General features: G+C 54.3%; 1 protein-coding gene across 6 annotated transcripts; it reads left to right on the forward strand.

Moving 5' to 3' along the window:
- The first annotated feature begins 1303 nt into the window (after positions 1-1303).
- Positions 1304-21410, forward strand: SLC2A11 (solute carrier family 2 member 11). 6 transcript variants are annotated; one of them, XM_058531919.1, is made up of 12 exons: positions 1304-1467; positions 5577-5675; positions 6706-6866; positions 10338-10462; positions 11008-11137; positions 11656-11804; positions 14624-14811; positions 14894-15004; positions 15377-15478; positions 15558-15633; positions 15888-16015; positions 16234-16511. In XM_058531919.1, exons 1-12 carry the CDS (start codon positions 1447-1449, stop codon positions 16432-16434), a joined length of 1491 nt encoding a protein of 496 aa, XP_058387902.1. In that variant the 5' UTR covers positions 1304-1446; the 3' UTR covers positions 16435-16511. The 6 variants fall into 6 exon arrangements, with proteins under 6 accessions (XP_058387902.1, XP_058387904.1, XP_058387906.1 ...); XM_058531923.1 differs by lacking the exon at positions 1304-1467 and adding an exon at positions 2031-2491; XM_058531921.1 differs by lacking the exon at positions 5577-5675.
- The last annotated feature ends 804 nt before the right edge of the window (positions 21411-22214 follow it).

Here is a 22214-nt window from a genome sequence, read left to right on the forward strand (position 1 = left end):
GTTGTTAACAGTTTTCTGGTATTACAAACAACGCTGCAGTTGTGAACAGAAGTTCTTGAGCACGAGGCAAACTCCAGGAGTGGAACTTCAGGAATTGCTGGGTCACCAGGTATTTGCAACTTCAATTTACTAGACAGCTCCTAATTGCTCTCCAGAGTGGTTGCACCAATTTCCCTTTTCATCAACAGTAGGTGAGCCTTCCACCTGATTCTTCCCACCTTGGTGTTGCCAGAATTAAGGTGCCAGCCTGTCGAGTGTGAAACAAAACACCCTTGTGGATTTCATTTGCATTTCCGGATTGCTAATACAAGGGGGCACCTTTTCTTTAGTTCTTGTGGCCGCTTAGCTCCTCTTCTGTAAATTCCCTGTTCAAGGCCTTTGCCTATTTTCCTTTCTTTATGGATATGCAGGAATTCTTTACATATTCTGAATACTAATACTTTGTTGGTCATTTGCTTGTGGACAACTTCTCCCGGTCGGTAGCGTTTAGTTTCACCTTTTTACGGTGTCCTTTAACACAGATTTTTAATTTTAATGTTAAATTCTCATGAGAAACCTGTATGGTTTACCCTGAGGTTACAAAAATATTCTTTATTTTCTTGTGAAATGTTTAAAGTTTGTGCTTCACAGTAGTTTGTACGCACCTGGAATGATTTTTATGTATCAGGTGAGGTAGAGATCCAATTTCAATTTTCCCTATATAGATAATCCATTGTCCCAGCACCAGTATTAGTGCATTGTTTCCTCAGTGATTTTTTAAGCAGAGAAAAAAACAATAGTTGTTTTGAGAAAAATAAATCTATCTAAAGAAAATATTAGCAACTGAAACCAACAATGTGTTAATAGCAATTACAACATTATGAGCAAGTTGTGTTTACCCCAAGAATTCAAGGAACACTAGAAATCATTAGAAACTATGCATGTAATTGAGCTTTTAAACAGTAAAGTAGAAACCCATCCGATCATCTCAATAGATGCAGAAAAGCATGCAATTAGCAACCGCTCATATTGTATGTATTGTATTTTTCCTTAAGAATGCATGGTGTTTTTAGAGATTTTTAAACGTTCAGAGAAGCAAACATCAAACAAAAACCAAGCATGAGCAACAGCGATACTGCAGGATCCATCCTGGGGCGCGTCCCATCAGTCTCGGCTCAGATCACTTCCTAAGGGCACTTGCAGGTCTATGATTCTCCGACCACAAATACTCTTTGGCAAGTCTGGTTTTGTTTTGGCCTTTATCCAATTCCTGGATTCCATGCAGGGGCTGAGAAGCCCTGAGAAATAAAAGACGGATCCGGCCCAGCGGACCCTACAGTTCCTCACCTCCGACCGCGCCCCGACTATAGGCGGGGCGGGCATGTCACGCAATGGATCCCCTGGCAGCAACCCGAGACCGCTTCTCTTCTCCGCATTCCAAGTCACTGGCTCGGCCGGGACCGACAGATGCGAGCGCTCCAGAGACTGGTAGGCGGGCCTTTCGGTCTCCTAATTCTGCCCCACCTCTGGGGAAGGAGTGCGGACACCTTGACTGGGGCAGGGTGGGGATGTCTGTGCAGAATTGAGCGCTAGGCCTTCACACAGTGCCCAGGGACAGGGGCCTCCCAAGGACTGGGGCCTCCCGGGCCCTAGTGGCGGCAGGGGCGCCGGAGGGGGGAAAAAGGAGGCCGGGCAGGGGGGCCAGAAGGAGTGGTGGCGGAGGTCCCAGGGGGAGCAAGGCGGGGACGGGCAGATTCACTCCGGAAGCGGCAGCGGCGGAGGGGACGAGCGGTCTGGGCCGGAACTGCAGGGAAGTCTGGAGCACGATGATCAGAGCCGCGGGCTGGGACCTGCGGGGGGGGGTGCAGGGCGTTGGCCCGGGTGACCTCGGGCCAAACTCCCTTCCGGTCTGCAGAGATGGGCGCCAGGCTCGGCGGAGTAAGGCGGGAGCGGCTTTTCAGCCTCAGAGATGCAGAAAGAAAGGGATGGAGGATGAAGGAAACCCGGGTGTCCCGCTTGCCGCCCCCACACCTTTTACCACTCTGTGCGCCTGCGCATGCGTCTCGGCCGCGCGCTCTGGCCACGGGTACACTTTGCGCGAGCCTTCTGCTCACCAGACCTGCCTCAGCACCCACTGCGCTTGCGCATGCGATTCTGCCTCTACACTGGTGTGCGCCCCGCAAACGCTCGCTGCGCATGCGTTTCTTCCTCTCGGCTCAGATTCGCTTCTGGCGAACGTCCTAGTGAAGTAACTGCACCTCCCTGCCCTCAGGGCGCATGCGCTGCCACCTGCGCGGCGATGGCAGCCGTGGTTCTCCTGGGGCAGGGCAGGTCAGCACAGGCCACTGTTCTCCAAAATTCTGGAGACATGTGTACGTGCTCGATGTCCTCCTGCGATCTGGAAAGGTTTGAAGTCCAAAGCCCGCCCGGCCCAGGCGTTTCAGATAAGGGACTGCGGACCAGCGTGAAGACGGGTGCAGCCGCTCTGGGAAGCGTCACGAAGGCGTCAAACGTACAGAAACCCCTTGTGCTTGTTTGTGCACTGGAGTTAGGTGCTGGGCTCAGACGAGCATGATCAAGTGTGCACGCGCGGGGAGGGCCTGGGGGCCCGTGCAGGGCGGCGTGGGGCCACCTGTCTGCAGATCCGCGGGCCGGCGGCATCCCGGGCTGGCATCCCTCGCGATGCCGGCGCGCACCTCGTCCTCGTGCGGGCCGGACGCGCCCCGAGAGGCCGCAGCCCCTGGGCACTGCAGTCCCGGCTGCCTCCCCCTCCTGTGACTGTTTCCCTCCCTCACCTCTTCCCCAACCGTAGGCTGCTCTTGCACGCTCCCTCCAAGGTGTGTCCTGACGTCCTCCTCCGCCGAGGGGATGAGGGCACCAGAAGAGAACGCCCACACGGCCCGCCACCCCGTCTCTGGGTTTCCCCCCACCCCGCGCCGATTCCCTTCAGAGATCCGCACCTCCTTCAAGTCTTTGTGCCGATGCCCGCCCCCCCGCCTTACGTCTCCGTCGCACTAGCTGACAGACTGGACCTTGTCCTTGTTCGCTTTGTTAGTGCCTGTCCTTCCTGCTGGAAGGAAAGCTCCGTGAGGTCACGGGTTTAGTCTCTTGTTCACTGCTGTAGCCCCGTGTCCTAGAATGGTAGAGTTATTGCCCATGGTAGGGAGGCAAGAAATCTTTGTTCACTGACTTAATCACTGTCCTAGCTAATGTCTCGATGCTTTTCACGACCTGGCACGGGACTAGGCAATCTCCATGCACAAGCTCATGGAATTAAATAATTTCCTGCTGTCTTGGAGACCTGCCAGCATCCCCTGCCACACAGGCTCGGTTGTCATCAGGCACTGTGCTTCTTGCTGCTTTCTGCTGTAGAGGGAAGAGGGAGAATCTCCCTCTGCCCTTTCCCTTAAGGTTCTTCTGGCTGGCCAAATAATCAACAAGACAGGTTAGCAGGAGAAAATAATACCAAGTTTAATAACATGTATACATGGGAGAAGCTCAGAAATGAGCAACTCCTCTCTCTGTCTAAGCTGCTTGCTTAAGTATTGCAGCTAAAGGCAAAGGAACGTGTTGGGGGTGGGTAGTGGCCTGGGACTTCAGAGGGCAGAAGGACAATTCTTTTCAGGGTCATCTATTGATAATTTGGTCAGGGAGAGATAGAGTTTTTTGATAAAAGGGGCTTGGTGCCCCTCCCATTGCAACATCTATTTTACATTATCTTTATAGCCATCATGATAGAAGATCTGTTCCAGGAATGAGCCACCGTGCCAGATTCTCTAGGCAGTTACTGGGGGAGGTCAAATATCCTTATTGTCTTCAGCTCGAAATAATCCGCATACTAGAGTGGTGCTTCCTGGGACAGCTTGCCCTGAGCACCATCACTGCAGATCTGCTATCTTAGTGGAACTCGCACCTCCATGCCGCCAGCATGGAGCTTTGACATGACTCCAGTGAGACCAGACTGCTGGGTTGTCCCCTGCCTTTCTCCTATGGCTTCCAGCTTGGGAGGAAGTTACTTAGGCCTTATAGGAACTTATAGGCAGCCAGGGTGCCTGTCATGGACCGGTCTCCAGACCTGTGGCACTATCTTTGGCAGGACCCTGCCCTCCAGAACCACTCCCTGCGCCTCCCCACCCCCAGCACAGTGTCTCACCAAATGGCGCGTCCATGTCCAGCTTCTGCCAGCTGTATGTGCCCCCAGCACAGTTCCTGGCTGGGACAGGCACTTGGTTTGACTGACAAATGAATAAACAGTCCTCAGGTTCTGGAAGTTCTTCAGAAAACCTTTAGCCAAACATCCTTCTGCCATGAAACTTGTATTTAAGTATTTAAAAATGAACAGTTTGACTTGCAGTACTTTAAATTTGCAGGACGATTTGCCAGGACAGGAAAAGCAGTAGGATTTACTGGGAAAAGATCAACAATTTGATTTTTGTTTAGTTAACTACTTTGTGAATGCCCAGGAAAACATCTGAGGGAAGCAGTTCATTGTTGTGCCTTTGAGGGAGTGGAGACTGAATTTTCAAGAATTTTAACGAGCGTGTTTTTTTATAATTAAAAATTATAAAAAGAAAAGTAGAAATAAGATTGTGAATTCCTAAAAAAATACCAACTTAAATGGGACGGAGCATCAGGACACCAAGTCTTCATGGCTGGTGCCTTGGGGAGTTCTCCCTCTGTCCCTAAGGGCGTCGCTCTAGGATGAAGAGCTGTCCTTGATGGGACCCAGTGTGTGTGGCATACGTGTAATGCGGCTGTCCCCCAGCCCGGAGGTAGCCATTATTATCTCCAGGTCCAGCAAGGAAGTGACTCAGAGAGGACGAGGGAGCAAGGGCAGGGCGGGCATTGGGACCCAGGCATAACCGCCAGCTGTGGCTGCTCTCTGCTGCTCCGTATGCCCCCCAAGTCCCCACACGTGTAGGTCCATGTGGCCCCTTCTGTTAGCCTCATGCAGACCAGGCTGGGAATTAAGAGAAGGAGGGGGCCGGCCCCGTGGCTTAGTGGTTAAATGCGCGCACTTCTATGCTGGCGGCCCCGGTTCGGATCCCGGGCGCGCACCGACGCACCGCTTCTCCGGCCATGCTGAGGCTGCGCCCCACATACAGCAACTAGAAGGATGTGCAGCTATGACATACAACTATCTGCTGGGGCTTTGGGGGAAATAAATAAATAAAATTAAAAAAAAAAAGAGAAGGAGGCCCAGGCACTCTGTTGGAGAATGTTGCAGTGGGGCGAGTCATTGGGGCTCAGGGGCTGCTGTCCTGCCAGGGGCAGACTTCACACACTGTGGCCCCAGCTCAGAGCATGGTCCTGCCGAGCCACAGCAGGCAAGCCTGGGGGCAGCCCGGCATGGAGGGCCGGGAACTGCTGTCCATCTCAGGAAAATGCTGTTGAGGCGGGGTGGGGGCAAGGGGTCAGCGGGGTCCTAGACTCAGAGGCAGCTTGGGTTCCTCTGCTCTCTGCTAGCTCTGTGTCCTAGGTAACTCCGGTCCTGCTCTCGTTGCCTGCATCAGGCAATGCTGTGCCTGGGAGGCTGCGGCCCCGGGACGGAGGTGGAGGCTGTTAGGGTCACCCTGTGTCGTCCCCTCTCTCCACAGATTCAGGGCAGGGTCCTGCTCCTGACCATCTGTGCGGCTGGCATTGGTGGGACTTTTCAGTTTGGCTACAACCTCTCCATCATCAATGCCCCGACCTTGGTATGTACCCTCTGTGCCCCCTCATCATCCCAGTGGGTGCTGGGCGAGGGCCAACACTGCCAGCTTTGGGGCTTCAGGCCAGCATCCAGTTGGTGGCGCTTTCTCCCAGGGGTTCACCTCCCCAGGCATGTCCCACAGGTCCCATGGGTTCAAACCCAGCTCTGCATCCTCCCGCGAACCCACACGTCTTCCTGAGTCCCTGATGGCAGCAGTCCACTGTCCGCCCACTGACTGGGGGTCAGCCTCGACTGTCCTCCTCCCTCAGAGACCAAGTCCTTCCTAACTACTTCTAGCATACAGCCATTTCTCCCTGTGTCTCTGCCATGACCCCACTTCAGGCCCCGTCTCACGTGGCCCACTCCAGATGAGTCAATAGGTATAGCTACCATGACGGTGGGCTTATAGAGGACTGAGGGGCATAGAGAACACATGAGGTGGGCGTAGTGCAAGAATGCAGGGTTAGTAGCACTGATGTTACCACCCCGACCCCCAGAGGGACAGTGCGAGGAGCAGTTACTGAGACCGGAAGGACAGAGCCGTGTGGCGTCAGCCCCCTTGACAGGCGCAGTGACCTCGGGTCGAGCGTCGCAACCAGCCTGAGGTGACCTCACAAGGAGGGAACCCCGGGCACTCCGGGCACAGACCACCCCCTCGGATGGCCTCTCTCTCCTGCCTCCTCTGATGCCCTGCGGGGGCTCACACGGGCTGAGGCCCACAGAGAGCCAGTGAGCGAGGGGGCCTGCTGATGTGGCCCGTGCAAGTGGCTTCCCGGGCCTCAAGCAGGGGACAGGAGTGAGAGTGGACCCGGGGGGCCCAGGGAATCTGTCCAGCACTGGCTGCAGGAGACACTGCGTGAGATAGAGCGGCACGGGCCCTGCACAGTGTTGGCCGGGCAGGTGTGTTCCTGCCCCTCGGAGGAGAATCGCTCAGGAGACCTGGTGCCCGCTTGCAGAGGCACAGCCCTGTGGGGGAGAAGGCTTCAGGTGTGGATCCCCCTCCCCAGGAGGCTGACGGGCATCTCTGTCCACAGCACATTCAGGACTTCACCAATGAGACGTGGTGGAGACGGACCGGCCGGCCACTGCCCGACCACCTGGTTCTGCTTGTGTGGTCCCTCATCGTGTCCCTGTACCCCCTGGGGGGCCTCTTTGGAGCGCTGCTTGCAGGGCCCCTGGCCATCAAGCTGGGAAGGTAAGTGCTTGCTGCGTACCCCCAGTACCCTTTAATGAGGGCACCCCAGTCTGCAGGCTGAGGAATGTGGGAGAAGGAAGATGCCCGGCAGGCCCGGACACAGATCAGCTGCTCCCCCAGCCTCTTACTCTGCCTGGAGTTCCACCAGGAGAGTCCCATTTCCGTGCGGTCTGGCAGAGGGAAGAGTCCTGTGCTGTGTGGGAGGAGGACTCCGGGTTTCTAGTCCCCCGTCCAGCAAGTGCTCTTTGAACGTAAACAAGTATTTCCCCCCGGGCCTCACTTCCCCAAGTATCCAGCTGATGGCAGATCTTGGGTCACAAACAAGAGAGAAGGACTCTGACTGACTGAATGGGAAACTGTAGTAACTGGAAGGACACTGCAGCAGCTCACAGAATGAAAGGAAGTGCTCAAAGGCCAGGCCTGGAGCGGGACTGGACCAGGGCGGGGCCGAGGACCTCGGCAGCCAGGGCTTGGACGTTCCTCCTGGGAGGCCGCCCTCAGCCAGTGGGCTCCACCACAGTCCAGCTCCACTGCCTGCGGTCAAGATTCCGAATCCAGGAAAACGGGTGTTCCTGGCCCACCCTGGGTCACCCGCCTACACCTGTGAAGGAGGGGAGAGAAGCAATGCTGGGCAGATAGACAAATGGCCCCCACAGCCCACCCCTGTGCTAGCTACCCGGTGGGTGTAGACACCTTTCTCCTATATATTCAGCTCCATACCTGCCCCTCTTAACATTCCTCAGCCATCCCATCATCTATACCAGCATGTGTTCTTCACCCCTGCCTGAGTGACACCACTCCCAGCACTGTCTTGTCACAGCCACCAGGCCAATCTAGTGGAGATGTTCTCTCTGAGCGCAGGGCTTCCACTTGACGACCCTTCTGCCATCCCTGCAGTTAACATCTTGATATTCTGCCATCTACATACTTAATGGTAAATTTACCTGCCATCAAGACCCCCCATAGGAGGAGGAAAGAAGAAGAAAGAGTAAGGAAAAAACTAAGGAAAAGAAAAGTAGTGGGTGCATTTGTTGTAAAGCATGTGACACAGAAAGTCTGGAAACACAGGCAGAGGCTCTGCTCCTTGGTTTTGGAACTGGTCACAGGCTGTTGCCAGCATCGGTGACTTCCCTCCTCTGTTCTCCGCTCTCGTCTTGGCCAGCTCTTCCACTGGCTGAGGCTCTCTGCCCGTTAGGGTGACCCAGATCTTCACTCTGGAGTGGGTGTGGTGGTTCTGCTGGTGTGGGACCTGCAGCAGGCTGTTCCACTCTGAGGTCGTCTGCTTCTGCGTGATGGGATTCCTGACGCAGGCCTGAGGTCCACGGGCATCCGCCCCTCTCTGTTCACTGACGTGACTGCCTTTGTTGGATGGAAAATCACACGGGTGTCAAGTTTGTATAGTTAATGGGGTATCTGTTAGGACTTCTTCAACTGTAAGAAACAGAAAACCAGGACTCAGTCGGCTCAACAACAGGAGATCCTTGATCTCACACAACCAGAAATCTGTAGGTGGTGACTTCGGGACGGCCTCAGCCCACCAGCTCTGCTCCTCTGAGCTTCCCTTGCCTGCTGGCTCCACTGGTGTCAGCTCTGTCCCCAGGCTCATGGCTGGGAAGCTGCAGCGGTGCCTCCCCAGATGCGACACCCCCAGGCAGAAGGGGGAAGAATTCCTGGCCAATGCTGTGTATCAGAAAGAAAAACGCCTGTCAAAAAAGGCACTGTGTCTCATTGCCCAGCACTGGGTCACTGGCACAGAGAACGGGATCACCGAGACTGGGCCAGATGATCGGCTCACACCTGAACCGTACGGGGAAGGGGCATGTTCCCAAACAAATCGAGGCTCTTCCTCAAAGAAACAGGACGTGATGAGAGCTGTTGCCCAAATATCTAAGGATATCTGGGACAGTGTCCCCAGAAGATGGTGCCGGCAGAAGCAGGGAGAGAAGGAATTGAAAATTCAAACTCAGCCCATGTGCCTGTTCCAATTCTAACAAATTACTGTCCCATCCCCACGGCAGGGACCAGTGGAGGTCGTCTTCTATGCAGGAGCTGACCAGAGCTCTGACACGTGTTGCCGCCTATGGGAGTCAGGGCTGGCTGTGTAGGGTGGCAAGGTGGCTAGTCACTTGGTGACAGGAGCCCCTGTCGTTGAGTCCATGTGCATTTTCTGTCCTCGCAACTCCACCTGCTTTGGTCATGAGCCGATGGAGCGAGCCCTGGGCTGGCTGAGGAAGGCAGTGGATGCCCTCACAGAGGGGTCGTTCTGTCCCCCTGATTATGCAGAGGGGGACAAGGTCTTCTGCAGGGTCAGGGGCTTCTGGTGAGCGGAGACACAGACAGGTGTGTGTTCAGGGTCTGGGCCCATTCTGAGAGATCCCTCTGCTGCCCTTCCCTCCACTCCTTGAAACCAGTCTTCAAATCCTGCTTCCTCTAAGACGTTGACGATCCAACCAAACCCTTTTGAAAAGGGACAACATTCCATGCTCAAGATTCTACTACAGGAAGGCTTTCATTCCTCCAGTATCTTTTGGGGCCACGTTGGAGTGACCATAGCTCTACATTTCTGGCTACAACCAACATGTTCACGCAACCACCTGCAAACCAAGGTCAAGCTTCGTTTCGTCTGTTTTAAACTACAGACAAGAGGCCCTGGGTATGCCTGGGGGAAGGGGACAGTAGGGTGGAGCAGGCCTGCCAATGTGAGTAACGTGCTCATGGGAATCTTCGGGGCCCCCACGAGGTGTCACTAGAGAGTAATTGAGTGCTCCTGGGGCCATTCTTCCTTAGCACAGGAGCGTCACAGGGCAGTGCACGTGTGACCTACAGTCAGCTCTCCTAAGGGATCTGAGTGACAGCACTTCTGAGCTCAGTGTCAGGAGCCCAGAGCCGATGCTTCATCACGGGGGAGCCGCTGACATTCCGGTGCCCCCTTCCTGGCCTGCAGTCTGTCCCCTGGAACTGGGCACGGGCCATCCAGCCGCCCTGAAGGTTCTGAGAAGTGACTCTACAACACACGGAGGAAAGTGTGAGGGGACTGCGCCGCCTCCCATCGTCCCTCCCACACTCTGAAAGTCCCTGTTCTTCCTCCCAGGGTTTCATTGAGTCTGAGAAATTAGATATTGGTCCCTTCATTTCACAGTGGACTTTGAGGAGAACTAAGCTTAATCTGCAGGGATAAAGCCATAAAATACAAGTTCTGTCATTTCAAGCTGTGGTGCAGGCAGAAAGAGTAATCTGGGGTGTGTCGGGGCGGGGGAGTGGGCATAGGCCCCTCCAGGCACACCGTGGTGACCCAGGTACGATGGCCAGTGGTCATGTCCGTTCATGTGGCTCAGACTCCTTGACACAGTTCACACTCGCATGTACACACAGTCTGATCAGGGCTGGCTGGAGCGGCACAGAGGGGTCCCCAGGGATCGTCCCTCTGGACTGAACCCGAGCCTCTCTTGCCTGTGTTCCCCATCCCCCAAGGAAGAAGACCCTCCTGGTGAATAACATCTTCGTGGTGGCTGCAGCGGTCCTGTTTGGCTTCAGCCGCAGAGCAGGCTCCTTCGAGATGATCATGCTGGGAAGGCTGCTCATGGGAGTCAGTGCAGGTACGGGGCGAGGGCGTCTTGTCCGGCCTCTCTATTCCCACTCATTCATCTATTCCCGTCACTCGTTCATTTATTCTCTTTGTTTATTGACTTGCTTTTCATTCATGCCCTCCTTCTCTTGCAAATGATTAAATATGGTTTACCCTAAAAGGCTCGTATATCTGGACAATCAAAATGGATATACAAAAATGCTACAGTTGAACAGGAATGTGAGGACAACATCCCCCAACCTAACAGAGGTCCTGTGTTGGAGTGACACTCTAAGCCAGGAGCTCCCTGGCAGCCAAGGAGTAAAGGCATCCAGGATGCGTTCTCTGATCTTCCCTACAGAGGCAGAATAGTCTGTGGGGGACTCTTCAGTTTCGGGCGCTTGTCGTGTGAGGGAGCAGGATTTTGAGCACATCCACCTGGGCTTTTAGGGGCTCCCATCAGCAATCCCCTCTTGACTCCCTACTGTTTATACAGCCAGGGGTCGACGTCTATATTAGTTATCTATTCCTGAGAAACCAAGTTCTCCAAAACTTAGAGGCTGTGCACGCATCCAGGTGTGAGCATGAACGTCCAGCCCATGTACCTGGGGGAGAGCGCCCCCAAGGAGCTCCGAGGAGCCGTGGCCATCACCTCAGCCATCTTCACCGCCCTGGGGATCGTGATGGGTCAGGTGGTCGGGCTCAGGTAAGTGCCCCTCCACGTGCACTGAGTGGTTGGAGGGGAGCCAGTAAAAGCCCTTCTTCGCCTGCTCACCAAAGAGATGAAGGCATTGCTCCTGTGTTTTGAAACCCTGCCCACTTCCATCCGGCCAGTACACAAAATTGGTATCAGTCAGCCACACTTCAGTGTGAATCACTCTTTTCCATTCCCTCCAGATCAGGGAGCAAAAACAGTTCTTGAGAGAGTAAAGGGTGAAGGTTCAGGCTTTCAAAGGGGAGTTTGTCCTGGTCATCCCAGAAAAGAGAGGAGAGGGCTGAGCCTGGAGCCCTGGGAAGAGGAGTTGCTAGGGATGTGGTGGGGCCACAGCCTTGCCCTATCTGGAGTCCCTGCTTGGGTGGGAGGGTATCTTGGTGTCCAGACCCAGAGCTGGTTAGGAAGAGGCAGAGGGCAATGCAGACCCTCTGCCCTCAGGAGGGCAGGTGGGCAGGGGGCAGGGGTCTGGCAAGAAGGCGTGTGGCCCAGCCTCTCCTCTATCTCCCCAGGGAGCTCCTGGGGGGCCCGCAGGCCTGGCCCCTGCTGCTGGCCAGCTGCCTGGTGCCCGGGGTACTCCAGCTGGCCTCCCTGCCCCTGTTCCCTGAGAGCCCGCGCTACCTCCTTATTGACCGTGGAGACACCGAAGCCTGCCTGGCAGGTGAGTCCCTGATCTCGGGCCCCCAGACCACCCTTGACCATGGGCACATCTGACCAGAGCATGTGGGTCCCATTTCTGGGTTTCATTCATCAGGGAAAAGCCATCCCTCTCTTTCTGCCTCAGTTTCACGATCCATCCATCCATCCGATGAAAACTCTTTCTCAAGGCGCTGTCCTAAGTGCCAGGGCAGTGGGATGGAGCAGACCCAACCCCCGCTATCCAGGAACCGCAGGGTGGTACAGAGAAAGTGAACCTCCCACACACACTCAAGTTGAAACACCGTGTAAGACCTCACAGGCCCAATGCCAACTGGGTGCCAATGGTCTTATCCGTTAGCTATGGCCACAGGAATGATGCCCAAGGAACAATTCCAAAATCTCTGGCTTAAAACAACCATCGTTTACTGCATCTTCTTCTTATTTGCTCACTGGGCTGGCTGCACAACTCTGCTGATCTCACCTGGCTTGGCTCCTGGTGGCAGGGGTAAGCTGGGGGTTGGCCAGCCCAGGCTGGTCTGGCTGGAGCAGTTCGGCTCTGCTGCACATGCCTCTCCTCTCACTCTTGGCACCAATGGGCTAGTCCAGTACGGAGATGGCAGAGGTACAGGAAAGCAAATCCAATGGCACAGGCACTTTTTGAACCTTTGGTCCCTCTTGCCCATCAACATCCCACTGGCCCAAAGTCAAGGGATGGGAAAATCAATGATATATCCTCTCACATGGCAAGGGGTGTAGACTGAGGGAGGGTGAAGACCAGGGCCCATTAATGTGCTCCTCTCAGCTTGCCATCATGGCCACAGTTATTATTCATGTGCCTCCCCTGTGCAAACAGGCTCAATGCCGTCCTGGGAACACCCCACCCAAGTCTCATCCAATCATGGCATCAGGCATGAAGTCCAGGATCTCAAGATCATGTCAAGTCTATATGTGCCTTCTCTTGATCCAGAGACTAGGAGCTAAAAACTCGGTCTTCTGCCTCTCCTGCATTCAACAGACTGTGAGGATAGGGCAGATTGACCACAGCCAGCCCCCACTTCAAAAAAGAGGAGGCAAAGAAGAAATGACTGCTTCTTTGCCTCCATAGCAATGCTGAGGGGCCCCTGGGAAAATGCTGCCAGGGTCCCCTGCCTTGGGAGTGGGGAATGTTCCCCCATCGAGCCCTGGCTCTGCCCCCTGGGAGGGGCTCCCCAGGCCACGGCATCCCCAGGTTCTTGCTTCTGCCCCCAAGATGTCCTTCCTTTTCCATCACCTTCCTTGACACCTTCTGAGAAAATGTGCCTATGGGAAGTTGGGGCACAGAAGTCTTTACATTTCAAACTGTCTCAGACTCTTTTCGTCCAGGCTGGCATAGCTTTTGTCAGTACAGCTTTCTCAATAACTGAATTTTCTATGTTTTTGACTTATTTGCCAAAAACCACACCCACAATTCTTTTTGAGACATGCTTCTCTCTTGCGACCTACTTACTGGAATTTTGGGTCTGTCAGGTTGCTGTGGACCAACACCCTTAGCCCCGAAATGCCCCTTTCTGCAGCCATGTGGGTCGGTGAGGCACGGCTTTAAGCTACGCCCTTGATTTGATCTTTCTCCTGTGTCCATGGCTCACTGGCCGTGGGCTGGATTTAATCTTGCTTTCAGGCTGTAACTTAACTTGACTCTGCCATCTGGAGAGGTTAGAGATGAGAATCAGGCTTAGTTTTTGTGTGTGTGTGTGTGTGAAAGATCAGCCCTGAGCTAACATCCAATGCCAGTCCTCTTCTTTTTTTGCTGAGCAAGATTGGCCCTGAGCTAACATCGGTGCCCATCTTCCTCTTCTTTATATGGGACACCGCCACAGCATGGCTTGATAAGCAGTGCGTTGGTGCGCGCCCGGGATCCAAACCTGCGAACTCCAGGCTGCCAATGCAGAGAGTGTGCACTTAATCGCTGCACCACCCGGCCGGCCCCTAATCAGGCTTAGTTTTTGTTCGTGTTTTTTAACTAACCTAGCAAGTTCTAGAATAAGTTAAATTTAATTAAATTTTGTCCCTCCGAAGGGGTCTTTGACCCCAGGTTTTTCTTATAGCAAGCTTAGAATACTCAGCTGAAAGTAACCCATTCCTGACACTTGCAGATCTCTTCACCCAAGTCCAGAGGTTCATTAGGTCTGTTTTCATTCTTCTCCATTACCACCCTACATACACGGCCTTTCATGTTTCCTGTGACCTCACTGTCCTCTGCCTGCCGGTGGAACCGACACCATGTGTTGCAGGTCCTACTTGCAGTGGCACCTACTCCCAGTACCAGTTTATTGAAAATAATCAGTTTTCTTTGCTGCCTGGCAATCAGGTGTCAGTGGCAAACAAAAGGAGCAATAATTGGCTCAAGCCTCTGTGAGTTCCAGGGGTCGGCTGATGTTGGCGGGGTCTGGAGAAGAGCAAGTAGAAATGAGCAAGGTCTCTTAAGGCCTGGGCTGGACCAGGCACACCCTCCCCCTAGCCTCACTCTATTGGCCAGAGCGAGTCACGTGGCCGAGACCACGCCCAGGGCGGGGACGCAGACTTGCCCCTTTAGTGGGAGCAACTGCAAGATCACAGACCAAAGGATAGGGATACAGAGCGGGTAAAGACTTGGGCACGAGAATGGTAACCTGCCGCAATAGTCTGCCTCGTTGATGGGTCCGCAGAACCCCGAGGTGCTGTGAAATGACAGGGCAGGAGGGTGATCGCCCTCTGGCCCAGGGGGCTCCGAGAGACAGGAAGGAGGGGGGCCTGGGGAGCTCACTGCGGGGACCGAATTGGGGCTGGGCGGGGAGCTCACGCCCTCCGCCCGCCCCGGCCCAGCGCTGCAGCGGCTGCGAGGCCCCGCGGACGTGGCGGGGGAGCTGGCGGAGCTGGAGCGGGAGCGCGCCGCCTGCCGGGGCCAGCGCGCGCGGCGCCCGTGGGAGCTGTTCCGGGAGCGCGCCCTGCGGAGGCAGCTGACGAGCCTGGTGGTGCTGGGCAGCGCCATGGAGCTCTGCGGGAACGACGCGGTGAGCCCCGCTCCAGCCCGCCCCGGGGGCCCGGGGGATGGGGGAGCCCGCGCCCGAGCCGCCCTCGGCCCGCCCTCTGCAGGTCTACGCCTACGCCTCCGCTTTGTTCCGGGAGGCGGGGGTCCCCGAGGAGAGGATCCAGTACGCCATCATCGGGACCGGGAGCTGCGAGCTGCTCACGGCCTTTGTCAGCGTGAGTCTGGCCCTGGGCTGACCCTCCACCAGGCTTGCGGGGCCCTCGGGGTGCTGACACTCAGGACTCGGTCTTCTGCGCTCAGCCCTTCTTCACTCCAGGTCACTCTGGTCAAATGCCGCGAGTTCGCGAGCATTTATTGGGCACTTGTTTGCCGGGCACTCCCACCACCGTTTTACGATGAGGAAACTGAATGAAGTTGAGTGACCAAGGTCCTCTGGGAAATTAATAATGTCTTCGTGTCCTGAAGCGATAAATTGCCCCTACCCCCCACCAGTTTTCTCATGAGGCCCCTCCCCACTGCCCGCCCTAAATCAAGGGGACCGTGACCACGCGCCGGGGGCAGTTCCTGAGGACTCCTTTTCTTTGCAGTGTATGGTCATCGAGAGGGTGGGCCGACGCGTGCTGCTTATGGGGGGGTACTGCCTGATGACCTGCTGCGGGAGCGTCTTCACGGCAGCCCTGTGCCTGCAGGTAGCTGGGCAGGGGTGAGGGAGGAGTGGGTGGCAGTAGGCCGCCTGATGCCCACCTCACCCCACCCTCTCTGCTGCAGAGCTCTGTCCCCTGGATGCCCTACCTGGCCATGTCCTGCCTCTTTGCCTGCATCCTCAGCTTTGGCATCGGCCCCGGTGAGCAGGCCCTGGGGTTCCCAGTGGTGGGCCTTGTGGAAGGACCGGTGGATGTCTGAGTGAACAATGGGTGGATGTGAATGCAGTGTTGCCTGCCTGCCCCTCTGCCTCCAGCCTACCTGTTCCAAGATTCTGGGAGGGAATGGCTGGAGGAGAGCACCAAGGAGCCCCCACTTTCATATCTGGGGCAAGGTTGGGCAAAGGCAGGGCAGGAAGCCCTGGCTGGCAGCCCCGTGTCCCCATCCTCCTTCCAGCCGGAGTAACAGGGATCCTGGCCATGGAGCTGTTTGACCAGACGGCCCGGCCTGCTGCCTATGTGGTCTGTGGGGTGCTCATGTGGACCATGCTCTTCCTGGTGGGACTGGGGTTCCCCTTCATCATGGTAAGCCTGCCCTTCTCCCCAGGGGGCCCTGTCTGAGGTTGTGTCCCTGTCTGCATGAGAACCCCGGCAGCAGGCCTGCATGTGGGGAGACTGAGGCCAAAGGGGGTGGGGCCTATCTGAGCAGAGGGCCTAGTCCCTCATCATGATGACTCATGGGGCCTTCTGTTTGGGGGCTGGATGGAGCCACATGGGGTCTTGGGCTCTCTTTTAACCCACAGGAGGGCTTGTCCCACTTCCTCTATGTGCCTTTCCTCGGTGTCTGTGTCTGTGGGGCTGTCTACACTGGCTTCTTCCTCCCTGAGACCAAAGGCAAGACCTTCCTGGAGATCTCCGAGGAATTGCACCAACTCAACTTCCCCAGGCGGAGCCAAGGCCCCATCTCGAGGGTCCCAGAGGTCATCCTGTCCACAGAGCTGTAGCTCTGCAGGGGTGGCCAGGGCCCAGATCCAGCTGCTTCTCTTCCCTTTGCTCCTACTGAGGGTCTGGCCCTTTCCAGTCACAGCTCCTGCATTCATGTGTTTAATGGGTGCTTATTGAGCACCTACTGTATGCAGGCATGGTGCCAGGTTCTTGGCAATCGGTGGTGAGCCAGAGGGATGGGATCCAGGCCCTCTTGGTGTGCCCCATCTAGAGGCCGTTAACTAGGAGGAAACCAATAACAGCAGAACTACAAACTGGGGAATCCAGTGGAAGGAAAATACAGGTGGTGAAGGGCGTGCAGACCAGGGGGCCTGGCCTCGTTGGAGAAGCAGATCAGAAAAGGGTTTTCAGAGGAATTGATTTTTAAAAATCAACTGTATTGAGGTGTAATTGACATACAATAAAATGCCTGCACAGTAGGTACACAATTGATGAGTTTTGACTGATGTGTATACCTACATGGGTATACACCTTGACACTACAGTCAAGGCAGAACATTCACGTCACCCCAGAAGCTCCCTCATGCCCCCTTGCTGTCAGTAACCCACCCCACCCCCGGCCCCAAGCAACCGTGACTGCTTTCTGTCACTCTGTCAGATTCACCCTTTTTTGAATTTGATATGTTTCCTTACCAAATGTGCGCATTTGTGTCTGACTTTGCTCCAGATGAATTTTTTGAGATTCATGCATGTTGTCACATGTATCAGTACATATTCCTTTGTGTCTTTGAGGAGTGTTCCACTGTATGGATAGACCATCATTTGTTTATCCATTTCTCTATTGGTGGACATTTGGGCTGTTCCTAATTCTTGGCCATCATGAATAAAACTGCTGTGCACATTCCTGCACAAGTTGTGCAGACATGTTTTCATTTCTTTTGGGTAAATGAATTCCTGAGTTGAATAACGAGTGTATGTTTAACTCTAGAAGAAATTTTCCCAAAGTGACTGTACTGTTTCACATTCCCACTAGCAGCGTATGAGGGTTCCGGGTGTTCCAGCTCTTCAGCAGCACTTGGTGTTGTCAGTCTTTTTTTTTTTTTTTGTGAGGAAGATCAGCCCTGAGCTAACATCTGCCAATCCTCCTCTTTTTGCTGAGGAAGACTAGTCCTGGGATAACATCCATGCCCATCTTCCTCCACTTTATATGGGACGCCGCCACAGCATGGCTTGCCAAGCAGTGCATCTGTGCGTGCCCGGGATCCGAACCAGCGAACCCCAGGCCGCCGCAGCAGAGCACGCGCACTTAACCGCTTGTGCCACCGGGCCGGCCCCTTATCAGTCTTTTCAGTTTAGCCATTCTACTAGTGTGAGTGGTGTCCTGTGGTTTAACTGTGGTTGAGCATTTTTCATGTGCTCAGTATGTCCATTCATGTATCTTCTTTTGTGAAGGATCTGTTCAAATCTTTTGTCCACTAATTTTTTTTTTAAGATGTAATTTTTTAGGGAAGTTTTAATTTCAGAGCAAAATTGAGAGGAAAGTACAGAGATTTCCCACATGTCCCCTTTCCGCAGACATGCATAGCTTCCCCATTATCAACATCCCCCAGCAGAGTGGTACCATTGTTACAATCAATGAACCTACACTGACACGTCATTATCACCCGGAGTCCATAGTTTACATTAGGTTCACTCCTGGTGGTGTACGTTCCGTGGGTTTGCACAAATGTATAATGACATGTATCCACCATTACAGTATCGTACAGAGTAGTTTCACTGCCCTAAAATCCTCCCTGCTCCACCTATGCATCCCTCCCTCCCCCTAGCCCTTGACAACCACTGACCTTTTTACTGTCTCCATAGTTTTGCCTTTTCCAGAACGTCATATAGTTAGAATCATATAGTATGTAGCCTTTTCAGATTGGCTTCTTTCACTCAGTAACGTGCATTTAAGGTTCCTCCATGTCTTTTCATGGCTTGATAGCTCTTTTTTTTTTTTTTTGTGAGGAAGATCAGCCCTGAGCTAACATCCATGCCAATCCTCCTCTTTTTGCTGAGGAAGACTAGCCCTGAGCTAACATCTATTGCCAATCCTCCTTTTTTTCCCTCCTTTTTCTCCCCAAAGCCCCAGTAGATAGTTGTGTGTCATAGTTGCACATCCTTCTAGTTGCTGTAGCTCATTTCTTTTTAGTGCTGAGTGACATTCCACTGTCTGGATGGGCCAGTTTATCCATTCATCTCCTGGAAGACGTCTCGGTTGCTTCCAAGCTTTGGAAAGTATGAATGAAACTACTGTAAACATCCATGTGCAGGTTTTTGTGTGGACATACACTTTCAACTCCTTCGGGTAAATACCAAGGAGCATGATTGCTGGGTCACGTGGTAAGAGTATGCTTAGTTTTGTAAGAAACTGCCAAACTGTCTTCCAAAGTGGCTGTGCCATTTTGCATTCCCACCAGCAACCAATGAGAGTTCCTGTTGCTCCACGTCCTCATTAGCATTTGTTGTCAATGTTCCAGATTTTGGCCATTCTAATCAGTGTGTGTAGTAGCTCGTTTTAATTTGCATTTCCCTGACGAGACATGCTGTGGAGCATCTTTTCACAGTTGGCACACTATTTGCCAACTGTATGTCTTCTTTGTGAGGTGCTTGTTCTGGTCTTTGCCCCATTTTTAAAAATTGAATTGTTTTCTTGTTGAGTTTTAAGCATTCTTTCTATATTTTGGGTAAGAGTCCTTTATCAGATAGGTCTTTGGGAAATATTTTCTCTTTGTCTGTAGCTTTTCTTTTCATTCCCCTGACCGTGTCTTTCATAGAGCAGAAATTTTCCATTTGAATGACGTCCAGCTTATCAGTTCTTTCTTTCATGGATTGTGCCTTTGGCATCATGTCTAAAGAGTCATCACCAGACACTGGTCTTCTAGCTTTTCTTCTAGTGTCCACCATTTTTGTTGGGTTGTTGGTTTTATTATTTTTGAGTTATAGAAATTCTTTATACAATCTAGATGCCAGTACTTTGTCAGGTCTATGTATTGCAATTTTTTCTTGCAGTCTGTAGCTTTTTTATCTTCTTAGTGTCTTTCTGAGAGCAGACATTTTTATTTTGATAAAGTCCAGTTTATCCATTTTATCTTTTATTATTCACCCTTTGTGTCCCGAGACATCTTTGCCTATCCCAACCCTGCAAAGATTTTCTTCTAAATGTTTGATAGGTTTAGCTTTAACATTGAGGTGGATGACTGATTTTGAGGTGGTTTTTGTGTATGGTGTGAGATAGGGTTGAGTTTTATTTGTTTACTTTTGATGGCTAGCCAGTCATAGTAGTACTATTTGTTCATCTTTCCCCCGTTGAATTACCTGAGCGCCTCGGTCAAAACATCAACTGACCTTTGTTGTGTGCTAAAGAATCTGACTCACCTCTAGTAGGAGGCAGTAGGTGCCAAACGAGTGGATGTGGAGGGCGTTGGGTTCTCTGGGGAGGGAGGAACCTCTGAGTGGGTGTCAGGAGAGGTCTCCAGGAGAAGGGACCCTGAGCTGGCTTCCTAAGGACAGGCCTAGCTGGAGTTCCTTTTATTTTTATTTTTTTTGTGAGGAAGGTGGGCCCTGAGCTAACATCTGCCAATCTTCCTCTTTTTTGCTGAGGAAGACTGGCCCTGGGCTAACATCCATGTCCATCTTCCTCCACTTTATATGGAACGCCGCCACAGCATAGCTTGACAAGCGGTGCGTCAGTGCTCGCCCGGGATCCGAACCGGAGAACCCTGGGCTGCCACAGCGGAGCGTGGGCATTTAACTGCTTGCGCCACCGGGCCGGCCCCTGGAGTTCCTTGTAAAGCTAGAGCCATTGGAGGCAGGAGCATTGAAGGATGAGGGTGAAGCCCCTGTGTGTACAGTAACTGGGGAGCCTTCTGGAAAGCAGGCCTCAGCACCCTGGGAGTCCTCTGTGTGCTCGCCCGGCTTCTCTCTGCTCTCTGCCCCATCGCCGCCTCTGCTGACCAGCCTCCCTAGCTTATCCTTGGGCTCCAGTGGCCACCCTAGATGCTAGTGGCCTCCAGTGAAGATTTGTGAGAAAGGACCCATTGGCAGGCGCCCCTTGAAATCCCGTGGTGTACAGGCTGTGAGCAGGGCAGGCATCAGGCAGCGTCCCAGGTCTGGGACTGCATTGGAGACACTATGGTGCCCTGGTTCCCAGCATGGGACGCAGAGATGCTGTCAGCCCAGGCCCAGCCCTTGGTCCGTGTCACACTCACCATCCGCCCAGCCAGAATTGGCTCTGGCGAGGCTTGCTTCCCTCTGGGAGTGTGGGGTGGACATTGCAAGTCCTTGTTGCCCAAGGAACCCCTCAGCAGGCAAGGAGATGGAGACTCAGGACAGGACCCCACAGACAGGAGAGGCCATGCAAGAGAAGTGGGGGACACGGCCTGGGCATCACTGGACGTCCGTCCTGGTGCCTGACCTGCCTCTCTTGTCCAGGTGTGAGCATGAACCTGCAGCCCAAGTGCCCAGGCAGAGCGCCCCAAGGGGCTCCCAGGAGCCGTGGCCATGACCTCAGCCATCTTCCCGGCCCTGGCGAACCTGATGGGACAGGTCAGACTCAGGCAACCAACACCACCTGCATGGGGGGTTTGAGGACACCAGTCAGTCCATCTGTCCTCAAATGGTTTTTCAAGTCCCACAGCCTGAAATCTCCCAGTCTGGGTTTAGGCTGTTGTTAACACTTCCCACTTGAGTGTGAATTGCCTTGTGGGACTCCACCAGGACAGGGAGAGAACTAGGATAGGGACAGAGCAAAAGCTGCATAGAGCGAGGCATGGCCTGATGGAGGGATTGGAGGGAGGGTGCCAGCCTCAGAGCCCGGTTATCTCAAGACAGGGAGAGGCTGGGCCTAGGCTCTTGGGAAAATGGTGCTGCTGCCGTGAGAGAAGAGAAGCTCCCTGCCCCACTGGCCCTCTCTTGAGTCCTCGCCTGGGCAGACTTCCTGACCCAGAGCTCGTTAGGAAGAATCACTGGGTACTGCAGAGCCTCTGTAGGCAAGTGGGCAGGGGGACGGGGGACAGGGGAGTGGGGGGCCGGTCAAGAAGAAGAGTAGGGGCAGAGAGCTAGGGGGCAGGGCTCTGGCAAGGAGCCATCTGGCCAGGCCCCTCCTCTGTCTCCCCAGGGAGCTCCTGGGGGGCCCGCAGGCCTGGCCCCTGCTGCTGGCCAGCTGCCTGGTGCCCGGGGTGCTCCAGCTGGCCTCCCTGCCCCTGCTTCCTGAGAACCCACGCTACCTCCTCATTGACTGTGGAGACACCGAGGCCTGCCTGGCAGGTGAGTCTCTGACCTCCAGCCTGCAGACCACTCTGCAGTCCCACCAGCCTGGGCCCCCAGCCAGCCCCTTCATGTCCTTGTCTGCTGGTCTCTAAGGGGTCCCAATTCTCCCTGAAATGCTCTCCCCAGTAGCCAAATGCTCCCCAGCCCTGGCCCAGCTGCCCAGACCCCAGACCTAGCGTGGCCTCTCCCTACCTCCCAGAGCACTTGGCCACCTTCCTCTCCTGGCCCGCACCCCTCCCTCCCTTGCTGCTGGTTACCTGGGCTGTGTGTCTCACTTCCCAGAGCCAGGAGCCGGGGGCCCAGCCTCTCCTGCCAGCCAGCAAATGGTGAGCGAGTGGCTGCCTGGCTGCCAGGTTCCACGGACTGCACATGAGGATCGGGGCTGCATACGAGGATCGGGGGGGCTACATGGCTTCCAAAGGGCTACAGTCCATTCTCCCACATTTGCTCTCATCCACTCCTCTCTGGAACCTTTGCGAGTCTGGTTCCCTCTTGCTGGGACGCAGGTCAGGTTGTCCTCTCTGTGCCTC

The sequence above is a fragment of the Diceros bicornis genome, chromosome 35 (genome assembly GCF_020826845.1).
Source record: "Diceros bicornis minor isolate mBicDic1 chromosome 35, mDicBic1.mat.cur, whole genome shotgun sequence".
NCBI lineage: Eukaryota > Metazoa > Chordata > Mammalia > Perissodactyla > Rhinocerotidae > Diceros > Diceros bicornis.

Bases quoted from the DNA above. Each gene is read 5' to 3' on its own strand.
- SLC2A11 (XM_058531923.1), top strand. From the start codon at position 2,036: ATGCGTCTCGGCCGCGCGCTCTGGCCACGGGTACACTTTGCGCGAGCC. The intron at 15,479-15,557 runs GTAGCTGGGCAG...TCTCTGCTGCAG, and splicing joins CGGCAGCCCTGTGCCTGCAG to AGCTCTGTCCCCTGGATGCC. The intron at 16,016-16,233 runs GTAAGCCTGCCC...TTTAACCCACAG, and splicing joins TGGGGTTCCCCTTCATCATG to GAGGGCTTGTCCCACTTCCT.